This window comes from Dicentrarchus labrax, unplaced genomic scaffold, assembly GCF_905237075.1.
Source record: "Dicentrarchus labrax unplaced genomic scaffold, dlabrax2021, whole genome shotgun sequence".
NCBI lineage: Eukaryota > Metazoa > Chordata > Actinopteri > Moronidae > Dicentrarchus > Dicentrarchus labrax.
In genome coordinates, this window is record NW_026136708.1 from 18,835,530 (window position 1) to 18,860,544 (window position 25,015).

Sequence of the window (25,015 nt, forward strand, 5' to 3'; positions counted from 1 at the left end):
GCAAACCTAGTTAGCATAGCTGTCTGAGCCCAACCTGACAGCAGTAGTGCTGCAGGTGTATTTTCAGCACCAGCAAGAGGTCTGTATGTGTGTGTATGTGTGTGTGTGTGTTTGTGTGTTTATAGCACCTCACTGGTGAGGGCCTGCAAGGTGTCATCTCACCGCTGAAGGGGCGCCGGCTGGTACAGAATTTTAATTGGCAGGAAGACACACATGCCATGATATGCTCTGCCAACGTGATGTGCTGTGACGGGTGAGGAGGGGGAATGGGGGAACTGGGATGTTGTAGTCTCAAATGGAGGGGTTGATGTGTATGTGTGTGTGAGATGTTATTTTAGTAATATTGCCCTGCTATTTGCATAGATCTTTATTAAGAACATCTTCCAACCTCATGGGTTGCTGTCTGAGAATTGCAACATGTTCAGTGTGTTTGTGCATGTTATTTCATTCTGCACATCTGCACCAGGGACCTCTCTCTGTACAGAGGCACCAGCTCTCCTCTACTGTCAGATGTGACAGTCTGTTCCCACCAACTGCAGCAAAGACTGGGGTATGCTCAAAATGAACTAGTAAAAGTGCTTATAGCTGTTCAGAATGGCCACTCTTAAAGGTGGGGCAGAAAGCCTGCCATCATAAAAAAAGGCAAGATCTGATCAAATTAATGTGGACAATCTTTCCTTGAAGGAATTCATGTATGTTGCACTCCTTTGCACGTACAAAAAGTGACCAAAGAAATGAGAGATAGATTCCTATAACACTTACTTTCTTACTATTGCAAAACCTGGCTGATTTACACAAAGTGGACATGCTTGTCGGGTTGTTGGCTTGAAAAGCTGCCATTGACAGCCACCCAATTCCAACGTCAAAAAGGGAGGTGGTGATTTTAGATGCTGTTGGAGCATCAGAGCAGCACCTTGCCTAAAGCATTCTGACCCTTTCTACGCTCTGCACAGCTCAGGCGTAGTGGAAGTGCCTGAGTGAGGTGGGAGATCTGATAAAGCTTGATCGATATTGAGTTTATCATTAGACCTTCTTCCTTTCCAGTTATCAGGGAGTCCAAAACATCTGTCTTTTCTAACTTCCTTGTGACATCTGATATAAGTTGTAGCCACAGGAAGACTGCAAAGTCAGCATTTTATTGTTGTAAAATAAGTGATGAAAGGTGTCTGGCCATTTGAGCTGTTTTTTAAGGGAATAAAGAAAAAAATGTGCCTTATGTGCTAATGAGAGAGAAAATAAAAGAACAAATAGCATTTAAAAATTCATAGCTGCCTCATTAGAATAACAAAAATGATGAGCCAGATAATTTTTCCTGTTGAGCCTCCGCAGTCACAAAGAAAAAGTCTTCTTAACCAGCTGAGGGACACAATGGTCTCCTTGATAAGTTTTGAGTTTGACAGTGTACTTTTTTTTTCTTCCCTCCTTTGTTTTTTTTGGAAAATGAGCTGCGGTAGCTGTCCTGCACTGCATATCTGGATTACTGATTTAAACCAGCTGCTGGTAAGCTTTGCCAGTGTGATCTCTGCTCCCTCTGCCATTGGCTGCTGTGGCTCTGCCAGTTTCCCTGATTAGATGTCTGTGATTTTATGTCCGCAGCTGTTTATAATGTAGGAAGAACCCAACTCCACAGTTGTAGTGCACGAGTTCCCAGAAACACTGGAAAAAGGACAAAATGTTCAGGCCAATTTGACATAGAGAAAGCAGCCATCTTTGAGTTGGCTTTGAGGAGGGGTTTTAGGGAGAGAGCAGCACATTATTGTGAATTAATTAGTTTTAAGGCTTAATTTTAAGACCCTGAGTAACTTCCCTTGAAGGATTGTATTACTAAGGGCATGTTCTTGATGCACACATTGGTCTTTTGCAACACTTGTAATTGTTGCTCCTGCAGGTGCTTTTATTGTGTAGTTTGTGACAGCACTCAGAGGTTTCTGCAGATCTGTAAAAGACTGAAAAAACACTTTCCTCCAAGAAAGGTATTTAAAAGTATTTTGTTCCTCTCTTGCCTTCTGCAGGCAGTAATGTCAGATTGTGGGCTATTATGAAAGAAGATTATGCACCCAGAGAGCTGTTACATCCTTTTTTTGGAGGTGTGGTCACCACCGCCGACGGTGTACCATCTCATAAGGGGCAAGTGTCGATTTTAGCATAAAAGTAGATGAACTCAAATTACCTGTCCATCCATTTTCTGACATTTATCCTGGTTGAGGTCACATTAATTGAATTAGTTTAATCATTAGGATGGTAGGATAGTGAAACTGGTATTAATTGGCTTTCTATGTGGTATTAAAAAGGCCTAAAAAATACTTAAATTTAACTTTGGGAACCCTACAGAAGCCCTGCACTCAGTATGTGAGCCCTGGTTTAGAACCAGACTCATAATCTGTGCTTCGTGTTGGATTCTGTTTCATGGTGATTCAGAGAGAAAATCAGCTTGACTAACTGTTCAGACCATGAATTTTACATCACTTGATGATGAGATCTCTCTTGTTTCAAAAGGCTGGGGCGCTTTCATTTCAATTCCTACCAGCTCCCTTGCTAGTTTACTGCTAGCTGGTTTCTCTCGTCCCCCTCTCTTCTTGTGATTCTCCCGTTCACAGGACCAGCGAATGTGATGGCGAACACGCTCACAAAATTGCATCTCTGCTGGATATTAGTTGTTTTTTGATATGTACTGTAGTTCCTATTCATGTCTGATAGGGCTGTCTGCTTCTCATTTGTTTATGCTTTCTCTGTAAAATTAATCACCCCTTCTTTCCTTAATTTGCAAAGAAATCGCTCCAAGAAACACTGGTTGCTTTTGTATGACTCTGTGTGTGCTTGTGTGTGTATCAAATTGAAACTGATGGTGTATCAAGGATCTGGTGGCTCTACCAAGCCCTCCAAATGAAAGGCCCTTGACCTGCTCCATATTGAGGCGTCCTCAGCTACATTGTGTAGCAGTGTGAGTGAGTAAATGCTCCATTAAGATTCCTTAGAGCCTCTAGTTGGACATATTGTCCCGTGTGCAATGACCCGCACCAGTGGAGGCCCCCATGCTCTCCACTGGCACGTGTCGTCCCTCATCCTGCTTTGTGCTCGTACACAATAGGTGAGCAATCCCTGATCTCCCTCTTATTCTCTCTCTCTTATTACATTCATTTATCAATTGCTATCACTGTTTTGACACATCACCCAGATCTTAGCGCGTGCATTCCTCCCTTCACCCGTTCTGCTCTCCTTTTGTCCACTGTCTTTGGCTTTGCCTCTCGTGGGATATTATAAAGTGACCAATGACATCCCACTGCAGCCGTTGCCATGGTGATAGGTGACAGCGGGAAGCACCACCCAAGATGTATGGACCATAAAAGTAGGAGGACAGTGGAAAGGGGTGTACAGAGAGAAATAAATCTGGTTAGCCTATAGACTAAAAGAAACATAAAAGAAGGAAAAGGAAGGAAAACTGCAGGTATGTGAAATATTTATTTGTGCAGTGATCATCCTTGATTATTTGATAATTGCAGTGGCCCCTGTCTATTAAACTGGCAAGGCACAGTCAGTGAACGAGGAAAGGGAAACTAAGGGCACAAGGAAGGAAATGTATTGGCAAACCTCAGTTCTCTCACCAAGATCTTTCAGCTGTCTTGTTCATTAAATCAGGATCAAATTGAAAAGGGGAAAGTTTAATTTTCTCAGTGTCCGTTCTGTCATCTACATCCATTCTTTCATGGAGCCACTATTGTGCTGAATAGACAGAAATCTGAAGAGTAATCACTAGGCACCCATCAGTGTCTCGTACGCCTTTACCCCTTTGTGGAATATCAGCTGGATACCATTGAGGTCACTGACCAGAATGACCTTTAACTAGAACTGCTTGTTATTCTGGCAAGAATAATTATAAAATAGCCAAACTATAAGAGTTTCTACCCAGCCAGCAGTATATTGAACTTTACTGTGGTCTTTAAAAGTGAGCACAGTGGACATGGAAGTTTGGTCGTTTTTGCTCCCCAGACCTGGTGTGTTAGACAGGTCAGAGAAAGTACATAACAATACAGCAGAAAATTTGGTATGTGGGGAAAGTATTTGGTGAATATTTGGTAAAATTTTACACTTTTACTACATTTACATTGCTACAAACCCTTTACACACATTGTTTGAAACATTGTGTATCAAGTGTGATGCACTCAACTTTATCTGGGTTGTTCTGAAAAGCCTCTTTTCCAGTAACACTCACCAGATAATTCACACAGCTTGACTACTAGCTCTAAATAGAATATTTGTTCACCTCATATCAACATCTCAGTCAGCTGTCTTCCTAACTAGTAACCTATAAGTAATTAATTTCTCTGCAGTTTTAGGAAATATGATTCAAAAACATAACATCTTTATAATTTACTTCTTGTCACAGTACGCCCGCTACACCATCTATTCTGCTGGAAATCCTCTCTTCAATTCGTCTCCTAAATCTCTCTCACTTTAAAGTTAAATATCGCACCAGAACTCATGCTGAATAACTTCAACAAGGCACATGTTGTCACTTTTAATAATATTTTTCTCCAACATAATCAGACAACTATTATTATGGATCTTCCACATGGGATAAATAAGCCTTGACATTAACTATTCATGATGAACATCCTGTATTTACTCAGTGGTAAAGCACTCTTTGTGGAGTAAATCTTTTCTTTACTGATTTCCCATTAACTACTTTTGTGTTGCTTGTTAAGCCCCTTTGCCCATGTTGTCCCTGCATGGCCGACAACATCCCTGCATTGTGATTCCACATGGTTTTGTAAATTTTAATAGGTTTGACTTTGGTGTCCTCCAGTTTCTTGCCCTGCATTTCATTTTCTTTTTCTCTCTCTGTCAAAACCAAGATGATGTGTAAGAGATTTCTCATGGGAACCCATGAGATATATATACTATGCTCATGGGTGCAGTGCTGTCATATGTCATCATGTCATAGTATGGTATGGAAACCTCAGTGGACAAATGCAGCATGTACGTGTGTGCACTTACAGTAGCGAGTGCTTGTGTGTGCCTCTGTGCAGAGAAAATCTTTCCTCCTGTGGACAGCAGTCTTGAGTTAACTTATGTCCAATCAGCAAGGCAGCAAACGTATGCTGCAGTCATAAATCACACACACAAACGCGTATGTGCTGTGCCGAGGCCGTATGAGGAATGTTTTGAAAGGCAAGGCAAGTTAACCGTGCTTTCTCACTAATGATGTGTCAACAAATATCAAGAGAATGTAATTGAGCCTATGATACTGCAATGGAAAAGCGATATCATCCTAAATGAATGTTTTTCTGATACATAATGCAAAGAAACAATCTTGCTTGCACGCACTAGATCCACAGCAGGGACCAAAACAGTGATGGAAAACTAGAATTACCCCATAACACAGTTGAGGACACAACTCTTCTTGCTTCCTTTTGTTGCCGTTTATAAACAAACAAGAACTTGGCTAGATAACAGAGAAGGGAGTTTCCTAATTGATTTTAGCATGCTGTTGACGAATTTAAAACGTGGAAACTCATAACATTTTGGTAATTTTTAAAAAGCTATATTTCAAAACCAGAATCAATCCTGAGGAGCCCAAGCTGGCAGAATCAATACCATCACTTAACACCTATTTCTATGTGCTTTTATGTTATGGGGCTTAGAGGTGAGGAGTGAATGATGATTCTCTTTCAACTACTGCGGCTTTGTATATAATGGCATCATTTTCCCTGTTATATCTGCGTCTCTCTGCCATTTCCCAAGATTTTATATATAAGTCATATAAAGATAAAGGTATTACTATTGCAAATAGGCTGCCTGTTTTTGTCCCACCTCTACCTAACATTGTTGTGTCTGTGTCAGTTTTCTTTCACTGCAATCAGAAAGCCTTATTTTCCATCACTGTTTTTTTATCCCATCCTTTAGACAAACCTGTTCTCCGTCATTCTCAGAAATAACTCTTATGACCCAGTAGGTAGGAGGAAGGTTGTTAAGAGGACAACACATACCTTTATGGGGAGACGCGAGAGGAGAGAAGCCTTGAAGAAAGAGAGATGGGCATAGGGAAGGGGCGGGGGGGATAACAAAAACAGCGTGAACTTGCCTGGCAGATGCATTTGTCATCATCTGTGTGTGTGTGTGTGTGTGTGTGTGTGTGTGTGTGTGTGTGTGTGTGTGTGTGTGTGTGTGTGTGTGTGTGTGTGTGTGTGTGTGTGTGTGTGTGTGTGTGTGTGTGTCTCTGTATGTTTGTGTTGAATAAGCTAGTTTGCATGCATGGCAAAAAAGAGAGAAATAAACAGTTATGATTGACTGATTTAAATTTTTTTTCCTCTCTTTTAATCAGTCTCTCCGTACAACTGTACCCCACTTACTGTTCCCATAAAGTAAACCGATGAGCTGAATAAAGATAAATAAATGCCTTATTGATTAAATCCACAGTAATCTAAAAGCAAGGGATAGTTTAAAGAGGGGCAGAATGTTTATGCTCTGAGAGTTGGGATAAAGATTGTGAGAAGGGGCAATGCAACTCTACTTAAAGGAGATATGAATAATGCTAAAATTAGTTAAAATTGATGTACATTAAAGAAAGACGAGAGATAGATTCCAAGATTGATGCTGCCAGCAGCTGACTAACTTAGCGTAGCACAAAGACTACACTGAGTATTGTTGGGCCTGAATGTTGAAGGTCAACACATTTACACCATAGAGTGTAGAGTTTACACCTCTACCATGGTGAGTGGTCACTCAGGGTTAGGCCTCCATTACTAAGACTTCCGGAGATTGTGGAAAATGTCAGTGCACATTGGGTCGAGTGGTGTTCCCAATCAGAAGGGTGTGTGTGTGTGTGTGTGTGTGTGTGTGTGTGTGTGTGTGTGTGTGTGTGTGTGTGTGTGTGTGTGTGTGTGTGTGTGTGTGTGTGTGTGTGTGTGTGTGTGTGTGTGTGTGTGTGTGTGTGTGTGTGTGTGTGTGTGTGTGTGTGTGTGTGATGGAGAGACTGTGGGAGGAAATAAAAACCTCTAAAGAGTTGAGAGGATGTCTTGTTATTTCAGAAGTGGGCAGGGATTTTGGAGCTGTGTTTCGGTTTGTGTCGCAGTAACATCGCCCGCACCTCTCATTCAGACCACTTTAACAATGGCTCAGAGAGGTGCACATTCTCATTCTTTCCTTGTATGGGCATTTTTGCCCCCGTTTAAGACGCTTCCAAGATGAATCACCTCAACAAAGCCTTTTACTGGGCTCCCTCTCTCTCCCCTCTAACCATCCATAGCTGGGCCACTTCCTAGAATAGCCTTCCTTGCCCTACATTTTTATGGATACGGTCAATAATCATGTTTATTCCTCAGTGACAGCAACACCTCTAAGAATACAGCGGGGTATTAAAAGTACCAGACGTCAATTAAAGTTTAATCAGTGCTTTAACGAGGCCTTATCAGTGTCAAGCCCAATCAGTCAGTTGGTCCAGCTGAGCACCTGATTTCCACATCATTGCGCACACTAACTCTAATTGAAAACAAGCTAGGTGTTGTAAGCATGATTGACTGATGTTGTCAAAGAGGGAGTTGTACTAGTAGATGGTGTTTTGCCCTCTGCCCTACAATCTCTCGATCTGAGTGTCTTGTTATTACAAGATACCAACTTAGAAACGTTTCTTGTAAAAAAAAAAACACCAACTTGGTATCGGTATAATAACGAGATAATTCTGTAATAACAGGAAAAATATCTGGTTATAACTTGAAAAAAAGGATCTTGTAAAAGTTATACAGTTTTATTGATCTGTCCTTAATTTTTTTATGATTTATATTTATTTTTATTCAAATACTGGCAAAACTAATGACATTCCCACCAACTTCAGCTGTACTTTCTGCTTAAGACTTATTAGAAAATGTTAAATGAAGATGGTGAACATGGGAAGCATACTTGCTTTATGGAAGCATTGTCATTCTAAACATTCTGGGTAGTTGCATCAAGTGTATTGAGTGCAAGTAGGTCCATTAAGTGCACCCCAATATGATTTCTGTAAAAATATTCTGGTTCTGGATAATTGTCTTCTGTGGTTTTGGGCAGTAATCCTTGTTTTTGGTGTGAATGGAGGAGAATTGGGTCTAAGCAGCCCAACGTTACTACCATTAGCATGGCTGAGTGGGCAGAGAAAGTGCTGAGGTTTGTTAGCCCTGGTTATGCATGATGAAAAGGACAAGACAGCGCCAAGTCAGTTAAAGAGATGAGGCAACATGACTGTTAGCAATGTGAAAAAATTACTTCCCTGCTATTCTGTTGCATTTTTTATTCCTCCAGGATCCTATTTAACTGTATTTCTGACATTGTATTCCCTCTCCACGTGCCCTTTTTACCCCTTAACTCACATCATGTTCTGTCATCTGAACCTCCCTTATGCTAATGTTTTTCTCTCCATTGCTGTGTTGTGATAATTCTGGTGCTGTGTTAACAAAACAATCAGTGAAACAAGTATTTTCTTGTTTCTATTTGTGTCTTCTATTGGGTTCTTCTGTTAGTGTTGTAGCAAATCAGCAAAATCTGATTTCAGTCTGTAACTAGAATTGTGCCTTTATTCCCCTTCTCCCCACCTCTGTCCTGTCCCCCTCCACCCTTCTCCAGTAGGTAGTGGTGTCGCAGCAGAAGGATGCCGCTGGTGAAGCGCACCATCGAGCCCAGGCACCTGTGCCACACGGTGCTGCCAAGGAACATCAAGAATGAGCTGGAGTGTGTGACTAACATCTCCTTGGCCAACGTTATTCGCCAGCTCAGCAGCCTCAGTCAGTAGCACAGACACACACACACATATACACACATTTGGTATATTAATTTGTCATCTGCTTGTGGTTCATCGATTCGTGCTTTTTGTTATCTATTGATATTTTTCCTTTTTATACACTCAACTTTATCACTGATGTCTTTTCTTCAATACAACTACCCATTCACCTCCCATGCCCAGTGGACGGCAGCAGAAGAGGATGTTCCAGCGCTAGGTTCAAAAGTAGTTTAGCCGACTTCACGGGCAGCCAGCACCGGAGCTGAGTGTTGGAGCTGCCAAGTCACGCTGCCCTGCCTTGTGCTGCTTTCTGTTTCCATTACTCTTCTCTTCCTCCATCACAATTAGTTTTGTGGTTATGACATTTAAGACTTGGTTTGTTAAGTCTGCAGCCTGCCATGCTGTTGCTCCTGCTCTGCTCCGCGTACAGTGACGCAGCTAAAAAAGAAACGATTGAACTGACAAAATGCGAGTCGACACAGTAGCTTCTTGTATAATTAGGGGTCAGCCCAAAAACTTTGTTAATTTAGTAGTGAACTATTTATTAAGCCAAAGTAGATCTAAAACTAAGCTTCATTTTTTTTTTAAACCAATTTTAACAACATAAATGTTCCAAAAACAGATCTTATGAATCCAGTGCCTCATTCCTGAAGCAGAAGATATTTGGATAAAAGTAAGCTAAAATATAAAATCATCCTAATGCACAATGTTTCACATTATTGTAATAGTGAGAAATCTTTGGCATTCTTTGCTATATACAAATCTATAAACATGCTTTATTATGTTTCAGTTTGGTAGTTCTAAGCTAAAGCTTTTGCTGGGAAGGGTGAGAAAATACAGATTGCATATTGCACCGTATGGTCATGACTCATGGGCTATGTCATAAATCTACACAGATTTATGTAGGCCAAAAAAGCCTTATTCAGTTCATGAAGGAAGTGGTTTGTGATATTGGAAGTTATTGCCAACATTTAGCCAGACAGAAACTGCAATACTCACTGAAGGTTTTCCTCTTCAGTTTAATCTGCGTCTGGTATCACACAGCTGTCTTTGGTAAAACATCCCTAGCACTCACATCTCCATCAGAACAGTCCTCCCTGTAGATTTCCAGTCACCACTGACACAGCATTTCTCCATGTCTCAGTTGCACTTGTCTTTAAGGCTATGATGCTTGACACAGAGAAAGAACAGCACTTCTAGTTTGCTGTGAATGTGTATGACAGAAGTATTTTAGTTCCCGTTTTAAACAGAAGGACCTAAGTGTTGTAGAAGTCTCCAGAGGCTGTTAATGTAAAACATAAGTAACAGCTGAAGTGAAATGACACTTATGAACAGCAGGTACAATTTTCTCATGCATATAGAATTACAAATGTCTTTAAAATAAATATATTCAATCATTCTACACTTTGTTTCCATTTCAACACTTTGTTCATTCTTTTAGTTGAGTGCTTTAAAGTGTGAAATAAAGTTTAAAAAACACATTCTCTGCCCGTCTGTGTGTGTGTGTTTGTGCAGGTAAATATGCAGAGGACCTGTTTGGAGAGCTGTTCAATGAGGCCCACACCTTCTCTTTCCGGGTCAACTCCCTGCAGGAGCGCGTTGACCGCCTCTCCATCAGTGTCACACAGCTGGACCCCAAAGAAGAGGAATGTGAGTCTTGTAACCACACACACACACACACACACACACACACACACACACACACACACACACACACACACACACACAACACACACACAAAAACAAACACACTTAGCCATGCACTCTCCCTCTGTCTTTCCTTCAATCACACCTTCACCTCTTCAGTTTTACCTGTGTTTCTGTTACTGTCCCAAATTGAATGTGCAGTTGTTGAATCTGCCTTTGACAGTGTCCGTGTGTGTCAGCTGTGTGATGGAGTTCATCTGCCCACCCTCCCTTCAAGTGTTAATAGCTGTTATTAAAGGAACAGGCAGCGAAGAGACAGTGTAATTTTTCACAACACAATGGTACAAACCCCGGCCCCTATCACAAACATTCTGTCTGAGTTTCACTTTGGCCAAATGCTCGTTTACCCACTAAATGTCTCCTCTTTGTGAGGAGAAATTGGATCTATGGTCAGTCTCTATCTGTGGTGAGCAATAATAAAAAGGAGTGCGATAATCGGCAGGACTGTCGGGTAAGCCAGGTTATCCTGAAGGAGGGGAGGCAGGATGACAGGATAGCTAGAGGAGAGTGCAGTGGGTGCAAAGTAAAAAGGGAGAGAATCACAGCGGTGTAATACCATGCTCCAAGGCACCGTATCGATTTCCCATGGGCCAGCGGTGTGTTTACAGCTTTGCACAATGCTACTGTTACTGCTTCCTTGTCACTGACACGGAGACAGTAAAATGCTCACTGGGCTGTACTTGCTGCTTATGGGTTTTCTGTGAATGCAAGCATGTGCTTTGATACCCTTTTACAAGGCAATAAATTGTTTCTTAGTTTTTGCAGAATCATGGGTTTGTGCTTTGAACACAATCAAGGAACGGACCCTTCCAGATCCAGATTTCTCAGATTGTTCACATAATCTCCCGTTTTGTTCTATCCTCCACTGTATCCCCCACCAGAGGCTTCCCCCATATTACCTCTCCTCTCCCTCCACCTTCCCCCTTCCTCCTCTCCTTTCAGCCATTTTTTCTTCCTCTAACCACCCTTTCCCCTCACCATGTCCACGGACTGTAGCCAGGCTAATTGAATAATTGTGTAGGATCCAATTGTGGACGTCTGTTGTGCAGGGTGTCTCAGCTGGTAAGTGAGTCCATGTTATCCTTCAGAGGTTGAAGGGCAAACACTGACACACTCTTTGTCTCACACACACAAGGCTCACACTATCTTAGCCTGCAGAGGATCAGATATTAACATTTATCTTATTAGATACACATCTATAGATTTGCTTGAGGAAATACCCAAGTAACAACAAAGCTGGTATTTGTATATCATTTTGGCATAAGGCTACTTGTTAATATTCATGTGACGTTTCTGTGTTTGGACACAGATTGTGAATGATTTTGTGTCCATGTGGTCCTTGGTTTTATCTCCCTTCATAAATAAGCCCGACTTTCCCCCTTTTAGCCTGAAGTACTGGCTTGAGAGTCAGTGGATAAGGATCAGCTCAGTTGCAGTTTAAGTGTGTGGAGAGTACGAAAGATGGAAGGATAGAGGGATGGGTGCATAATACAGGGCACTGCAGCAAAAGCAGTGGAGTGTAAAAGGATTGTACCGCAGAATTTTCTGGGCCAGGTTGGAATGGCCTCCTCTGCAGGTTACACAGATTTCCCACTCAGTTCAACTCCTCCGTATTCATGTATAACCAAATGAAGTTGTCTTACAGATGGAAAAACCCACTCTACTTCCAGACCATTATTCATGTAAGATTTGTAAAATCCAATGACTATAATGGCAAGGTAGTGTAGTGGTATGTGTTGACTGCCAAAACTTCAAGGAGAGAGGTCAGTTAAATGTGACAGAAAGATGGACAGTTGTGGGAGTGGTTTGTTTCCCGTAAATGCCACCCTTCATCCCCACCCCCACCCTGTCTTTACCCCGACACTCTCAAACACACATTGCTGTACACAGTTTAAAGTGTATGCTTTTAGCACAATCACACGACTTGCCTTGTAATTGTCTCTGTGGGTCTGTGGTCGGCATGAGAGGAGGAGAGTGGGAATGAGTGCAGGCAGGGATGGCGACATAAATCCGGACTATAGAGGGATAAAGATAGGAGGATGGGGTCGGGTAGGATGGAGAAGAGTGGAGCACACAATTATTTTATAGATACTATTCACAAAATCCCCTGCAAGCTTTTTTGACATACTTTAAAAAAAACCTTAATGACCTGAGAACATTTGTTGACCAACAGATTACACTGTATTCAACTTCAAAATGTAGATCAAATTATAATATCTTGAAAGCAAATTGCTGCAGAAATGGTTTCTGATTCACAGCCAAGTTATGGTTTATATTTGATATTTACTTTTTCATGGCGATGGAGGATGCATATAATGAATATTGCAGTAATTATCATATAAAAATGATATATTATTTTGATATCATTGTTGGTATTTGTTAAATATTCTTTATTTATTTTTAAAAGTTTGATTTCATGATTGTAACATCAATTAAAACTTTAATTTGAAAAAATTGTGTTGTTTTACTATTTAGTAAACCCTAAAACATCATACAGTATAGGTTTTGATTATTATTATTATTATTATTATTGACAACAATAAAATATAAAATGGTCATCCACCCCTTCATTGTTACTGTATAATTTAAAGAATATTACAGTTAGATCATTAGTAGAATAATCACTGCAAGTGAGCAGTGGGGTCACCAGCCGGATTGCCGGACAGACACAATGAAGTAAATTATGTGTTATCAATCCAAAGCATAAGGACGCACAGTGCATTATGGTGGATGGCATGAAAGATGTTTGGCTGAAGGTTGGGGAGATGGAGGGGTGGCCAGAGTGATGTATGCAGTGTCATTGGTGGTGCAGCGGCTGAGGTCAAAAGTGCTTCATCGTGACATAAATGTATGCACATTTAATCTGATAAACACGTATGCACACACACACTCAACCTTGCCCACACCCTACATACCCTGAAGCCTTTAAAGGGTTTCATCCCTCACTTTGCCCTTTACACTCCCCTCTCCTCTTCCTCCTGACCGCACCCTGACACACACACACACACACACACACACACACACACACACACACACCTGCTCTGTCTTTGTTGTCCTCCCAAGCTCACTCCCATCTCTCTGATTGATCTCTGCTCGCCCTCCATCTTGCATGGATGCTATTTGTGTGCTGTCAGGCTCTCTCCCCCCTATCACTCTAGCCAGCCAAACTAATGGCCTGTATCCCCTATTTAATGGCCCCGTTATATCACTGCACTGGCTGCAGGCCATTATGGAAGGCCACAAAGCCACCCTAGGTCCCTCTGGGCTCTAACTGTTTCTTTATGTACTCTATGTCTCTCTTTCTATAATCCATAAGAGGTTTCTTCTTCGTCGTCTATTGCCAATTTTCTTTTCTGGTCTCCGTTTCTCTCACATGACATCTTGATCTTTCAGTATTTACGTCTCTCTTTTTCCTTGGTTTTTGTCTTCTAGTGCTTGTTAACCCTCCATGACTCGTATTTTCTCTGGCACTACTACATACCTCTCCTTATCTCCATCCACTTTATCTCTCTCTGTCTTTTGGTTAAAGGCAGAATAAGTAGGTTTTGTCGTTCTGTTTCACCCACAACACAGGATTGCACAGTGTCAGTGCAAGATGGAGAACATTCAGACAGATTCTAGGAGAGGAAGAGGACAAAATTAAAGAAAGGACAAACAATAAACGAGAGAAAGACGGAAAGGTTGGAAAAGGATGGAGTCTGAGAGAGGAAAGAGTGATTCAGGGCTGCATGAGTAAGCAGGCATGAGGGGAAATATAGGGCAACATTTGCATTGAAGTACAACAGAAGAGAGAGCTCTGCCTGCATGCTAAAAGACAGCCTGGCCTATGCCTTTTCTTATCTTCAGTGGTTGTGTGTAGGTCTGCATCACTATGAGGGAGGGGATGAAAAGTGGGAAGAGGGAAAATCATTTGCCTGAAAGTTTGAGGGAAGCTAAAGGAGGTGTGTGTGTTTGTGTGTGTGAGAGAGAGAGAGACAAGAACTTCCTCACCTCTCTTTGGTCGAGGGTGTTTTGGCTAGATGCTATCTGTCTAAGAGAAAGATATGAGAGAGAGAGATAAACCATGCACCACTCGCTTACTGATAAGAAGCTTCACAGGCTGAGATCAGAGGCTGCTGCTGCACCTGGTGCTCGACCTGACACATACATGCGCGCACACACACACACACACACACACACACACACACACACTTAGAACCTCTCACTAAGCTCACTCATTCACTCCCATACGCGTACACTCACATTTTTCTCATTAGCTAAATGTCTTCTCTAAATGGGTGTAATTGGTAGTTCAGCTGAATAAGTGACATTTGGTAATTAGGATGTAGAACATCATGTTAAGATATCCATCTGTGTGTGTGTTTGACTGATCCACTGTGTGTGTGTGTCTGTGTGGGTGTGTGGGTGCGTGTGCACGTTCGTGTGTGTGCACGTTCGTGTGCGCACGCCTTGTGCCCACATTGATTAGCGTGCCTCCCTCAGTGCTCAGTGCTGCTTGGCAGAGGTTTATAGCCACCTCACTCTGCATCAAATGCATCCTGACACGTACTTCTGCACTGCCTCTCTCGTTTTTGTCGCGTTTGCACATACTTGTCACACCATCTGACAGCCCTGTACTCTCCCTAAATGCTTTGGGGGCAGCAGGACACAGCACTTTTGCTTAACATACAGCACTCAGCAACACCAAATTGTGACTCACCGGTTGGCCTGTGGCTCCTTCTGACCCTGGCAGGGGCTTATTTGTCAGTAACAGTCCTCTCTATAGATCTCTTCTGTACATTTGTAAGCAGTGAGGAGGAGAATGTTGGTGTCAGCTCCAGGTGTACTTTCTCAACCTTGACTTTGACCTTCCTGTGGAAAGGGCACAACAAGTGAAATGCCCTACAGGGATCACTGCAGCATCAACAAAGCATCACTTTAATGTTCATATCTTCTTTTCCACATCTGTATCCCTTAGCCTCTCTAATCTTCTTCAACTTGGAAAAATCTTCAGCTTCTCAGATCTCACCATTACTCTTACGTATCCCTAGCATTTCTCTCCTCTGTGATCACTGCAGGCAGTGTAATTGTCGTGCCACGGTGGCTTTGGCTTTGATTCTCCCCCCCTCTTAGCATTAGTTACCTCTTATGCTGCTGATCTAGAAACTGAAGGTTATTCAGATGCACTCTCATTTACAAGCATGAATAAAATTCTAAAGGGATAATTTTGGTGTATTACAACTTGGGTCTTATTTTCATAGTTTCAGGCATTATTCCTGTCACTAATAATAAGATTGTACTCACCAAGTTAATTACTTGCTCTCGAGATGCTGCAGTGCCACCAAAAATAAGTCCCGAAACACTAGCAGTTAAAAAATCAAAGTTTTAGACAAACCTTCAAGTTAATGAAACTTATTTGAAAGGTTTGAAAGAAATGGTTAACAGTCCTTCATCAACAGTCATCACAGTTTAAAGATATGTTTCATCTTTGACCCGCCTACTTACCATAATTGTGTGTGCAGTTCCAGTATATAATGAGGGGTTATTACCAACACACTTCAGTTTTACCTTCAAATAGATCATCTGGCTAAGCTGTTTGTTTACAGCCTGTCTCAGCTGCCCCCTTTTGTTTCTTACTTTGTCAAACTTTGTTGGAGCAATGTCGCCATAGCTCCCCAGAGCTCAGCAATTTGTTCCAATGAAATATCTGTTTTAGTGAAGTAAAAAGAACAAAACATTGGGCAAGTATATAGAATTCTCAAACAGTAAGTCCCAGAATAGAAAATGTAGTGCTAATTTTGATAAACTGCTGTACAAACAATACCAGAGGTGAGATATCAGTTTTCTCCTGTGGTTATTTCTGTTTACTGTAGAATAATATACTGTATACAGTATGTGTGTGTGTGTGTGTGTGTGTGTGTGTGTGTGTGTGTGTGTGTGTGTGTGTGTGTGTGTGTGTGTGTGTGTGTGTGTGTGTGTGTGTGTGTGTGTGTGTGTGTGTGTGTGTGCTGTTTAAATAGCTGTTACAGTTTCTCCCCCGTGTCTTCGAAGCTTAATCCACCCTCTGGCTCTTCTCAGGTTACTGCACTACTCCCGTGGGATACCTCACTCATGCCTTTCTGTTTTTCTCATAGAAGTCATACTGTATGTTTTGATGTGTTTTTACTGTCTCTCTTGCACTCTTGGCACCACTTCCTACTCTTTATTCGCATGTTTTAATGTTTAAGTATCGTTGTCTCTCCATGTGTCTCATGCATCAGCTTCTCAATTCCATTCTTGTTCTTCTTCTTCTTATTGCTATTTCCTTGCTTGTTTTTCTTGTGAATGTTTCCTTCATGTCTCCCTCTGCTCTTTGTTTTACTTTTTAGTGCCTCCTCCTTCAGTCTCTGTTCATCCCCTGTTTCCATGACCCTCCATCTGTTGTGTCTGTGAAGTTTTATTATCTCCCTCCTGCACTCTCTGGCCTCCTTTCTCTCCCCGGGAGTGTTAACTTACCAAACCTTGGCTCACTGATAAGTGCTTGTTAATAATGATACTTCAGTGCCTCAGGTGGCTGGCCCTTTACTATAGTGAGAGTCTGTGGAAGTCATTACCCATTGCTGCAGTATAGGAGATCCGATTGGGCTAGTTGGTCCTTTCTGGGCCTTTTATAGTAAATAACTTTGTCCCATTCAACTAAGACAAACATTCAACAGCTGTCTTGATAACTCAGTTGTTCCATTTGTTTGCCTTAAAGGAGATCTACTTACTGTATGTTTTGGGTATTAGGTTTAGTATTGGATTCTATGGTGTCATATTGTTCTCTGTGTGTGGTAGAAAATAACTGTAATAATACTTTCTGTATGCCACATGACTTTCTCAGTCTTCCCCTGGGCAGCAGTAAAGTGTATCCATTTGTCATTCCCTCATGTATAATTCAGATCTGGTTGCAACGCTCTGGATTTCTTTCCAAGACTTGTTTTCTACTTGGCCTGGACCACATTGAGGGATAGCATTAGTGTGGTTGTGTTCCTTCTTCCCCCCAGCTATTTCACTAACCTGTTTTTCTGAAAGCTTCAGCTGTGCAGCATTGATTTTCTTCTGTTATTCTTTTGCCCTCCGAAAATGTCAGCAGTTCCTGTATGAAAGAAGGGCAATTATTCCCACAGCCTCCTTCTAACGGTCGGCTTTAGCCTAGCCTAGCCCGGCTTAGCTTCGTCGTCACGTGTGGATTTGCTTTGGGGGGAATTGAAATTAGCCAATTAGGACAACAATGTAGTGTTAGCCCAAGGTAAGATGATTCGTGGTTTATTGTAGGTTTATATCTCAGTAACGTTGATTGTGACTGTTTGAGAGATGATGTCAATTTTGCTGATGATAATGATGGGATGGAGCCAAATGTTCATTATTGTATTCATCAGAGAGACAGAGAGTCTGTCGGGGAAGTACCGCCAAAGAGCAACAAGCATACGTCTTAAAGTGATCATTTCTTCTCTATCTATCTTTCTGGTCACATATTTGGCAAACATACAAACAATAGCATATTTCTCAAATACCCTGATTTTAATAACTGTAAAAACCTCTCTCTTTTCTTTCTTCTCCATCCTTCCATCTCTTCCTCAGTGTCTCTTCAGGACATCACCATGAGGAAGGCTTTCAGGAGTTCCACTATTCAGGACCAGCAGCTGTTTGACCGCAAGTCGCTGCCCATCCCACTGCAGGAGACCTTCCAGACATGCGAGCAGCCGCCACCGCTCAACATCCTCTCATCCTACAGGTCTGAATCCAGCCTGTTTCACTTACTTTATGAAAAGCAGTCTGTGGTTTGAGTGGGTATGTTGTTTTGAAGTGGACTGTATGCTAATGGTCAGTGCATTTTACTGCATTTTGCAGGTGAAATTATGCCACTACAATAGAGTAGGATGGGGAATTGCTATTGTTCCATTCTTTAAGAAAATCCTGACATTACCTACAAGTGGTTCTCTTTAATTACAGCCCTTTTCCTGAGCCCAGCATGATGCTAACTTCATCAACCTTTACATATATTTGTCTTTTTCCACTCTTCTCAGCCTGGAGTATGGGGAAAAATAAATACATTAGTATTTTATTGATAGGCATAAAGAGAGACTCATTGCGCCCTGCTGTGTTAGCACAAAAGTACCTAAATGGCCATACGTTCTTGTGCATTATACTTTTGCCTGCCACTATATAAGCTTTTATTAAGCATAACCAATAATGCACAGAGAAAAGACAACCTCAAATGGATACAAAGTTTAATTTTGCATATATTGAAACACTTGCTTGTGCACCTTGGTTGGTTGGCATATTATTATCTGCATGCTACCAGGCATCTCTCTTAGCTCTTGAGTTTGAGCTGGGTGAGCAGAGCGATAGAGGAAGTCATCTGAAGATGAATAATCCATAAAAAGCTCTGCTGGCCAGCACTCCCGTCCCTTTTACTTGGCCTTCTCACCCAGCTGCTTTCTCGCTTCTTCTTTTTTTTTTGCCTCTCGCTCCATTTTTTTTCCTTCTCCTTGAGCATCTCACATGACCCATCTCTGTGTAATACTGTCACTTTGACCAAGCCAGTTTGAGAAGGTTACAGCTCAAACACAATCTTATTATTTTGTATGCGTACACATGCACTGTAGGGAGACAGGTGCAGGTGTAGGCCGTGGTATTTAAACCTGTCGTGGGTGTGTTTTTAACCTCTGGGCTTTGGCAGGGCTTAGACCAAGCGAAAGGCAGGGGTGGATGTGTGCAATACATCCCTTATTTCCCAACGTTACTCTAAATGTCTTGTTTCATGTCAGTTTTTATTCAGATTATTTTTTTTATTTGTGATAGTTGAGTTATATAAATATGGGTATTGTAGGCCTAAGGCTGGAATCACCCATCCTGGAGTAACCTCTCTACTGGTTTGTCCATGAGAGAAGGAGCGGTAGATGTGTATGTATTAATATTAGGGCTGCCACTCCCCTCTCCTCTCCTCATTTTGTTCTTCTCTATGCACCTCTCCTTGCCTCTCGTTTCCTCTCCTCTGCTTTCGTCTCCTCCCGTCTCCTCTCCTCTCCTCACATCACACCAGGAGGCTCCCTGGGACACCTCCCCAGGCTGTTATTTCTCAGATCCACTCAGAGCACAGCTGCTATGCTCTCTCTCTCCTTCTATCTCCCATACACACACAAACACACACACACACACACACACACACACACACACACACACACACACACACACACACACACACACACAACCACCCGCCTCAAATATACACAGAGTGAATGCCACGCATAATGATCTACACCAACAGTCAAACACTACCCGCAATGCACACACACACTACAGTAGCTCTCTCTCCACCCTTGCTTTATCCCATTGTTGAATTTTATTTTCTTCCCTTTGTTGTGTTGCATATCATTAAACTTTCCACTCTTGCCTTTTGAAGCTTTTCCTTTTCATGTTGTGTGTTCTTGCCCTTATCGGTGTCATCATCAAATAATTGCCTCCCAAAACGTGGCCGGCACTGCATGAAGGCAGCTACCTATAAGTTCAAGTCAGGACCACTGAATGGTCAGGATACAGCAGATACTTCAAAAACTGACCTGAAAAACCCTCTTTTGCCTTCAGCCATGTTCGGAAACGATAGACATTCAGAAGAGATTACTAAGCTGTTTTCACCACGTGTTTGAGTATGTCTGTGCTAGTTTTGCAGAAAGAAAAACAAAGGAGAGAGATCAGTGAGATGGTTAATTAATTAATGGATGGTTAATGGACTAGACTTCTGACCACTCAAAGCTCTTTACACTACATGTCACATTCACCCATTCACACCCATTTACACACTGATGGCAGAGGCTGGCATGCAAATTGACCTGCTCATCAGAAACAAACTAATCTTATTCATGCACACTCACAGACCGATGTCACAGCGTCGGGAGCAATTTGGGGTTCAGTGTTTGGGGTTAGGAAAAAGAGGGTGAAGCAAGTTAGTTGCAATCTACAATCTTTCACTGCTGGATGTTACTGATTGGTCAACACAGACCGGACACGGAAAAAAAGGACATTTGGAAGCCGCTAAGAAAGAAGAGAAAGACATCAGCAGGGCAATTTACGAGGCTTATTCCCATATTGATATGAAATGACATTTCTGGACAGTGTGTGTGGGCGTTTTGGGTGTATGATAATTTCCTTGTCAAGAGGGACCTTTTGATGTGATAACTACCTGTTCCTGTCAGAAGTCTTTTTTTGTTTCCTGTCATCAGGAAGGCAAACAGTGACAACAAAAGCTTTTATAATGCGAATGATAAAGACAGAGAGCGAAGCAGTGTTAAGAGGGAATAAATGATAACACAGGAGCTATTATTCAAATGGTAAACAGATATGATTTCTTGAAGAACAGCAGACGAAGACAGGCAAGGGCAGGACACAGGAAAGAAGAATGATTATTATCAAATATTCCCCCCCCACGCTCCGTTCATCAGGGTTGTTGAAATTCGGTGGCAACGGCCTGCTGCATTTTAAGGGACCGACGGTGAATGAGGAAAGTGCCTATTTGTAGTACAGTATAGGTTTGTGCCTCCACTTCCCTTGTCAGACTGTTGTTTATGTGTAGCTGAAACGATCAGTTGGTTTATTGATCAGTCCAACGACAGAAAATCATTCAGTAATAATTGCTTTTTCAGAGCCAAAGATGTCGTCTTAAAATGTCTTGTTTTGTGTGATGCACAAGTCAACACGATATTCCAAATCATATTGGAATTATTAAAAAAATATTTCTAGACATTGCACATTTTTCTCATTAGATTTATGTGATGTTTTTTAATTTAGCTTCGCAAAGAAAGAAAACTACTTCTCCAAACCAAAATGTAACAAGATTTCTGGATTTCTTTTGTCCATCCAGGGACGATGGAAAGGAGGGTCTGAAGTTCTACACCAATCCATCCTACTTTTTTGACCTGTGGAGAGAGAAGATGCTGCAGGACACAGAGGACAAGAGGAAGGAGAGGCGGAAACAGAAGGTATGTCTGAACAATCACAAGAACAGGATCCACGCAGCACGCAGTACAGTGTGCTCTCGTTTCGTGCAACAATTGGAGACTTCACTGATTCTCTGGCTGCTGAAGGAGATCAAGGTGTTTGTGATGAGCAGTGTGGCTGTGAGGACACGAACAGTGAGGTTAGCGAGTAGGAAGACGACGTAGTGAGAGAAATGAGAGAGGCTTCCTGTAGTCTCCACAGATACAGATTGATGTGTCCTGCTTGAATAAACTGACAGGCTGAGTCACTGATAGATTCACAGGCCTGGCTTCGTACCATGTAGTCTAATACATTAATTAGCCACCACTCAGAGATTAATCAACTCTTCCTCCAGCCAACCCTCTTAGTTATTACTTGTGTGATCATTACATCTAATTAATGGGAGCATCTGCTGTTCACTTGCCCCCGCACTGTGCGTCACCTCTCTCCCTCTGCACAAACAAGCTCACACACATGTAACCTCATGAGGAAGCGTTATACACATACACACACGCACATGCATTCTGATGTTGGATTTTTATACTCACAGACATGCACAAATTAAATGAAAGGGCTCTTGCACGTCCATGGAAAGCCCCTGTCCCACATCAATTGCAGAGCTGTGGCCCCCTTCTCAAAAAAGAGGGGTTTCACACCCTCAGCATCAGGAGCTCTAATCAGCACCAGCTTGCATTTTGCCTGCGTGGGAAGCAGGGCGTGCTCCCCCTCTCAGTCAATCAAAGCTTATTACAGTCACATCAATGAAGAATAAGGAGAGTGATTTTTTGCTGAGGGTTCATGTGAATGAAGAAGATATAATTTGTTGGTTATGAGGTTTTTAATGATGATGGGAATGGTGCAGACAGAGGGCGAGTTTAGCCAAGAATTAGTCAGGGATGGATGGTGAGCCGGGATGGAGAGAGTTGGAGTCAATTTAAGGATATTTATTTGTGGTTGGTGCTATAGTTTAGTATTCATCACCTTTATACAGTTATAGCGTAATGAACATAGAGAACACAGAAGTGTAAAATGAAACACAAAGCTAATATACAACAGTAGATAGACCTTATTTGCTTCAGAGGGTTAGGTTGATATGAGCGCTTGTAGCCAAAGCTCATTCCAATGATTTCATTCTAATTAAAGCCCCGGGTGGGCTCAGCTTGTAAAGCCACGTTCATTTCCCTCTTCACCACACTGGCAGTTAGACAGACCCCATGGAAAGGCCTAGAGGACATTCACAGGGAGAGGCAGGATGGATTAGAGGAATTACGCACACATATTTGTTGTGTAACCATCATGGCGGATAAATGGTCAGAATGAAGATCAGAGCAAATAAAGTGTGAAGAGGATATGTGTGTGTGTCTATGGCGAGCATGCAGAAGCAGCCATTGAACGGGTGAGGGATGATTTAGTTATACACACACATACACATATGTACAATCAGATGGGTGAAATTTTGTGTGTAAATCTCAGATTGTTTTAGTGGTTCAGCCGCATCATCACTCAGTCATGATGGTGTTAATGAAGTGTGTGTGTTTGTTGAACTACGTATACCTTTGTACGCTACCGTATTACTTCACCAGAAAATTACAGATATCACTTTGATTCTTTACCTCCAATCTTCTAAAACAAAATGTCATAATAGCCATTACAATTGTTGAACTCGCACACAAACAAGACACACACACAGGCCTGGATATGCACAGACAAATGCTTAAAAAGATCTAAATCGACCCTGATCGACCATGCAGCTGCTGTGTCGAGGACCTGACAGGCTGTGCCACCTGTCAGTCAGTATGACGCTATCTGACAGTGGCATTTTGTTCCGTGACAGAAAAGGTTCCAGCTCTCCTCTCTCACTTTCTCTCCTCCTCTAAGTCTGTCATTCAGTCTTCACTCTTTCTCCCCAGCTCATCTTACTTTTTTCCCTGCAACTTTATATTATTATTACAGCTGGGCATTGGAAAAATGGTTGAAATTAAATATTATAATACTCAGACTACTTAGAACATTTGTAGCTTAAAATAAATCACGATGTGGCACGTGTATGGAAAATTACAAGTAAAAGTGTGAAATTGATGTTAAATGCAATGAAATTTGCTTAAAATGTCGAAAACAAAACCTGATATAATTCAGTCTTTTATCACATTTTGCCCTGTTTCATTCACATGGCCAACAAAACACTGTAAATGAAAAACATAATATGATCATCACAATATTACGATGGCAGCCAGGATTTAATGTTTTATAAACTGAGGTTATGTCTTGTCTCAAAGGGTAATTTTGGTATTTTTCAACCATCAATTGCCCATAAGAATTACGTTGCATCCAATTTTTGAAACTGGCCGGCTGCAGCCCTCTTGCTCAATACTGGACCATTTCAAAGATTGTTATCCTCTTTAGTCATTAGACACACAAAAACTAGGAAAATGGAATAGAAAAATACCAAAGTTAGCCTTTAGGGAACTCTAGCCTTGTGTTTCTGGCTCTTTAAAAGTTTTTCTAAAGACATCCCTCCTTGAATTCACTGAAAAAGAGGTTTGGATGCCTTCCAGTGAGTAGCAAAAGCAATTGACTCCAGCTGGTGTTCGGGCAGACCCAGTTCATAGGTTCAGGTCAAAGTTTCTTCTTTCACCACAGAGGAAAGACAGAAAATCAAATATTTTAGCCGTGGGTGTCGAAAGAGCAGATTGAATGACTGAGTGCGCGAAATGCCGGTGAGGACTGTCGCAATACAGACAGATACAACTGATTCAGTATTAAGAATACAAGTGTATAGATGTGTAATATGTCTTTTCCAATAGTATTTGAGAGATTTATTCAACTAAAATAGATCCAGTTTCTAAGCAGCCTTTACTTTTCCGCATGTTGAGTGTCGGCGTTCTGGATTGTGTCAAACATCACAGAAAATACATCTGTGTTATGAGGTTTGAAATTCAGAGTGATGTATCTCCTCATGGACGGTTGGGGAAATCAAAGTTGCATGTAAAAGTGAAAAGTAAAAAGGCTCCTTACAGTTTGAGACATCCTTTTAAAAGCCTGGATGATTCATTCATGGCAGAGTAAAGATGTGAATTTGACGTGTGAGTGTTAAAAGAGATGGTTAAAAGTAAATGCAGAGGAACCACGTGAATGTTTAAAACCAAAATGTCGACTGAATTCTTCACTACCAAAACGGAAATCTGGAAATTGGTACCTGACAAAAAGAGTGAGCAGAAATGGTGAGACTGTCATGCACAGTATTTGTCTTGTATTAATTTTCTTACCGATTCACATTACTAATAGTTAGTCTAAAACATTATTTACACAATGCATTACACACAAGCCCACACAGATTAGCAGTCAGTGATAAATGAAATGCAGCACAGGGCAGAGAGAAGGGAAAAGAAGCCTACAGTGTCCTAATCTCATTAGCTCCTGTGTTAGCCTCACCCTCAGTGGATTAGCACTAGACTATGTGCTGAGCCTGTCAGAGAGAGACCGAGAGAGTGAAAGGGGACTTGGGAGAAAAGAAGCAGAAGAAACACTGACAGAGAAAGTTGGCAAGAGGAAAAAGAGAGCATTGCTGCCTCTCTTTGAGAT

The 25,015-nt window shown here is 41.6% G+C and overlaps 1 protein-coding gene across 4 annotated transcripts in view; it reads left to right on the forward strand.

The window, feature by feature from the left end:
- The window catches only part of wasf1 (WASP family member 1), a 54,344-nt gene that overhangs the window by 15,267 nt on the left and 14,062 nt on the right, over positions 1-25,015 (forward strand). For 3 of the 4 annotated variants that reach the window (XM_051408444.1, XM_051408441.1, XM_051408443.1), the window contains exons 2-5: positions 8,596-8,753; positions 10,265-10,399; positions 18,038-18,191; positions 21,318-21,435. In XM_051408444.1, the coding sequence (XP_051264404.1) occupies positions 8,621-8,753; positions 10,265-10,399; positions 18,038-18,191; positions 21,318-21,435 (540 nt within the window). In that variant the 5' untranslated portion in view covers positions 8,596-8,620. The remainder of the gene's footprint in view (positions 1-8,595; positions 8,754-10,264; positions 10,400-18,037; positions 18,192-21,317; positions 21,436-25,015) is intronic. The other variant, XM_051408442.1, reaches the window with a different exon arrangement.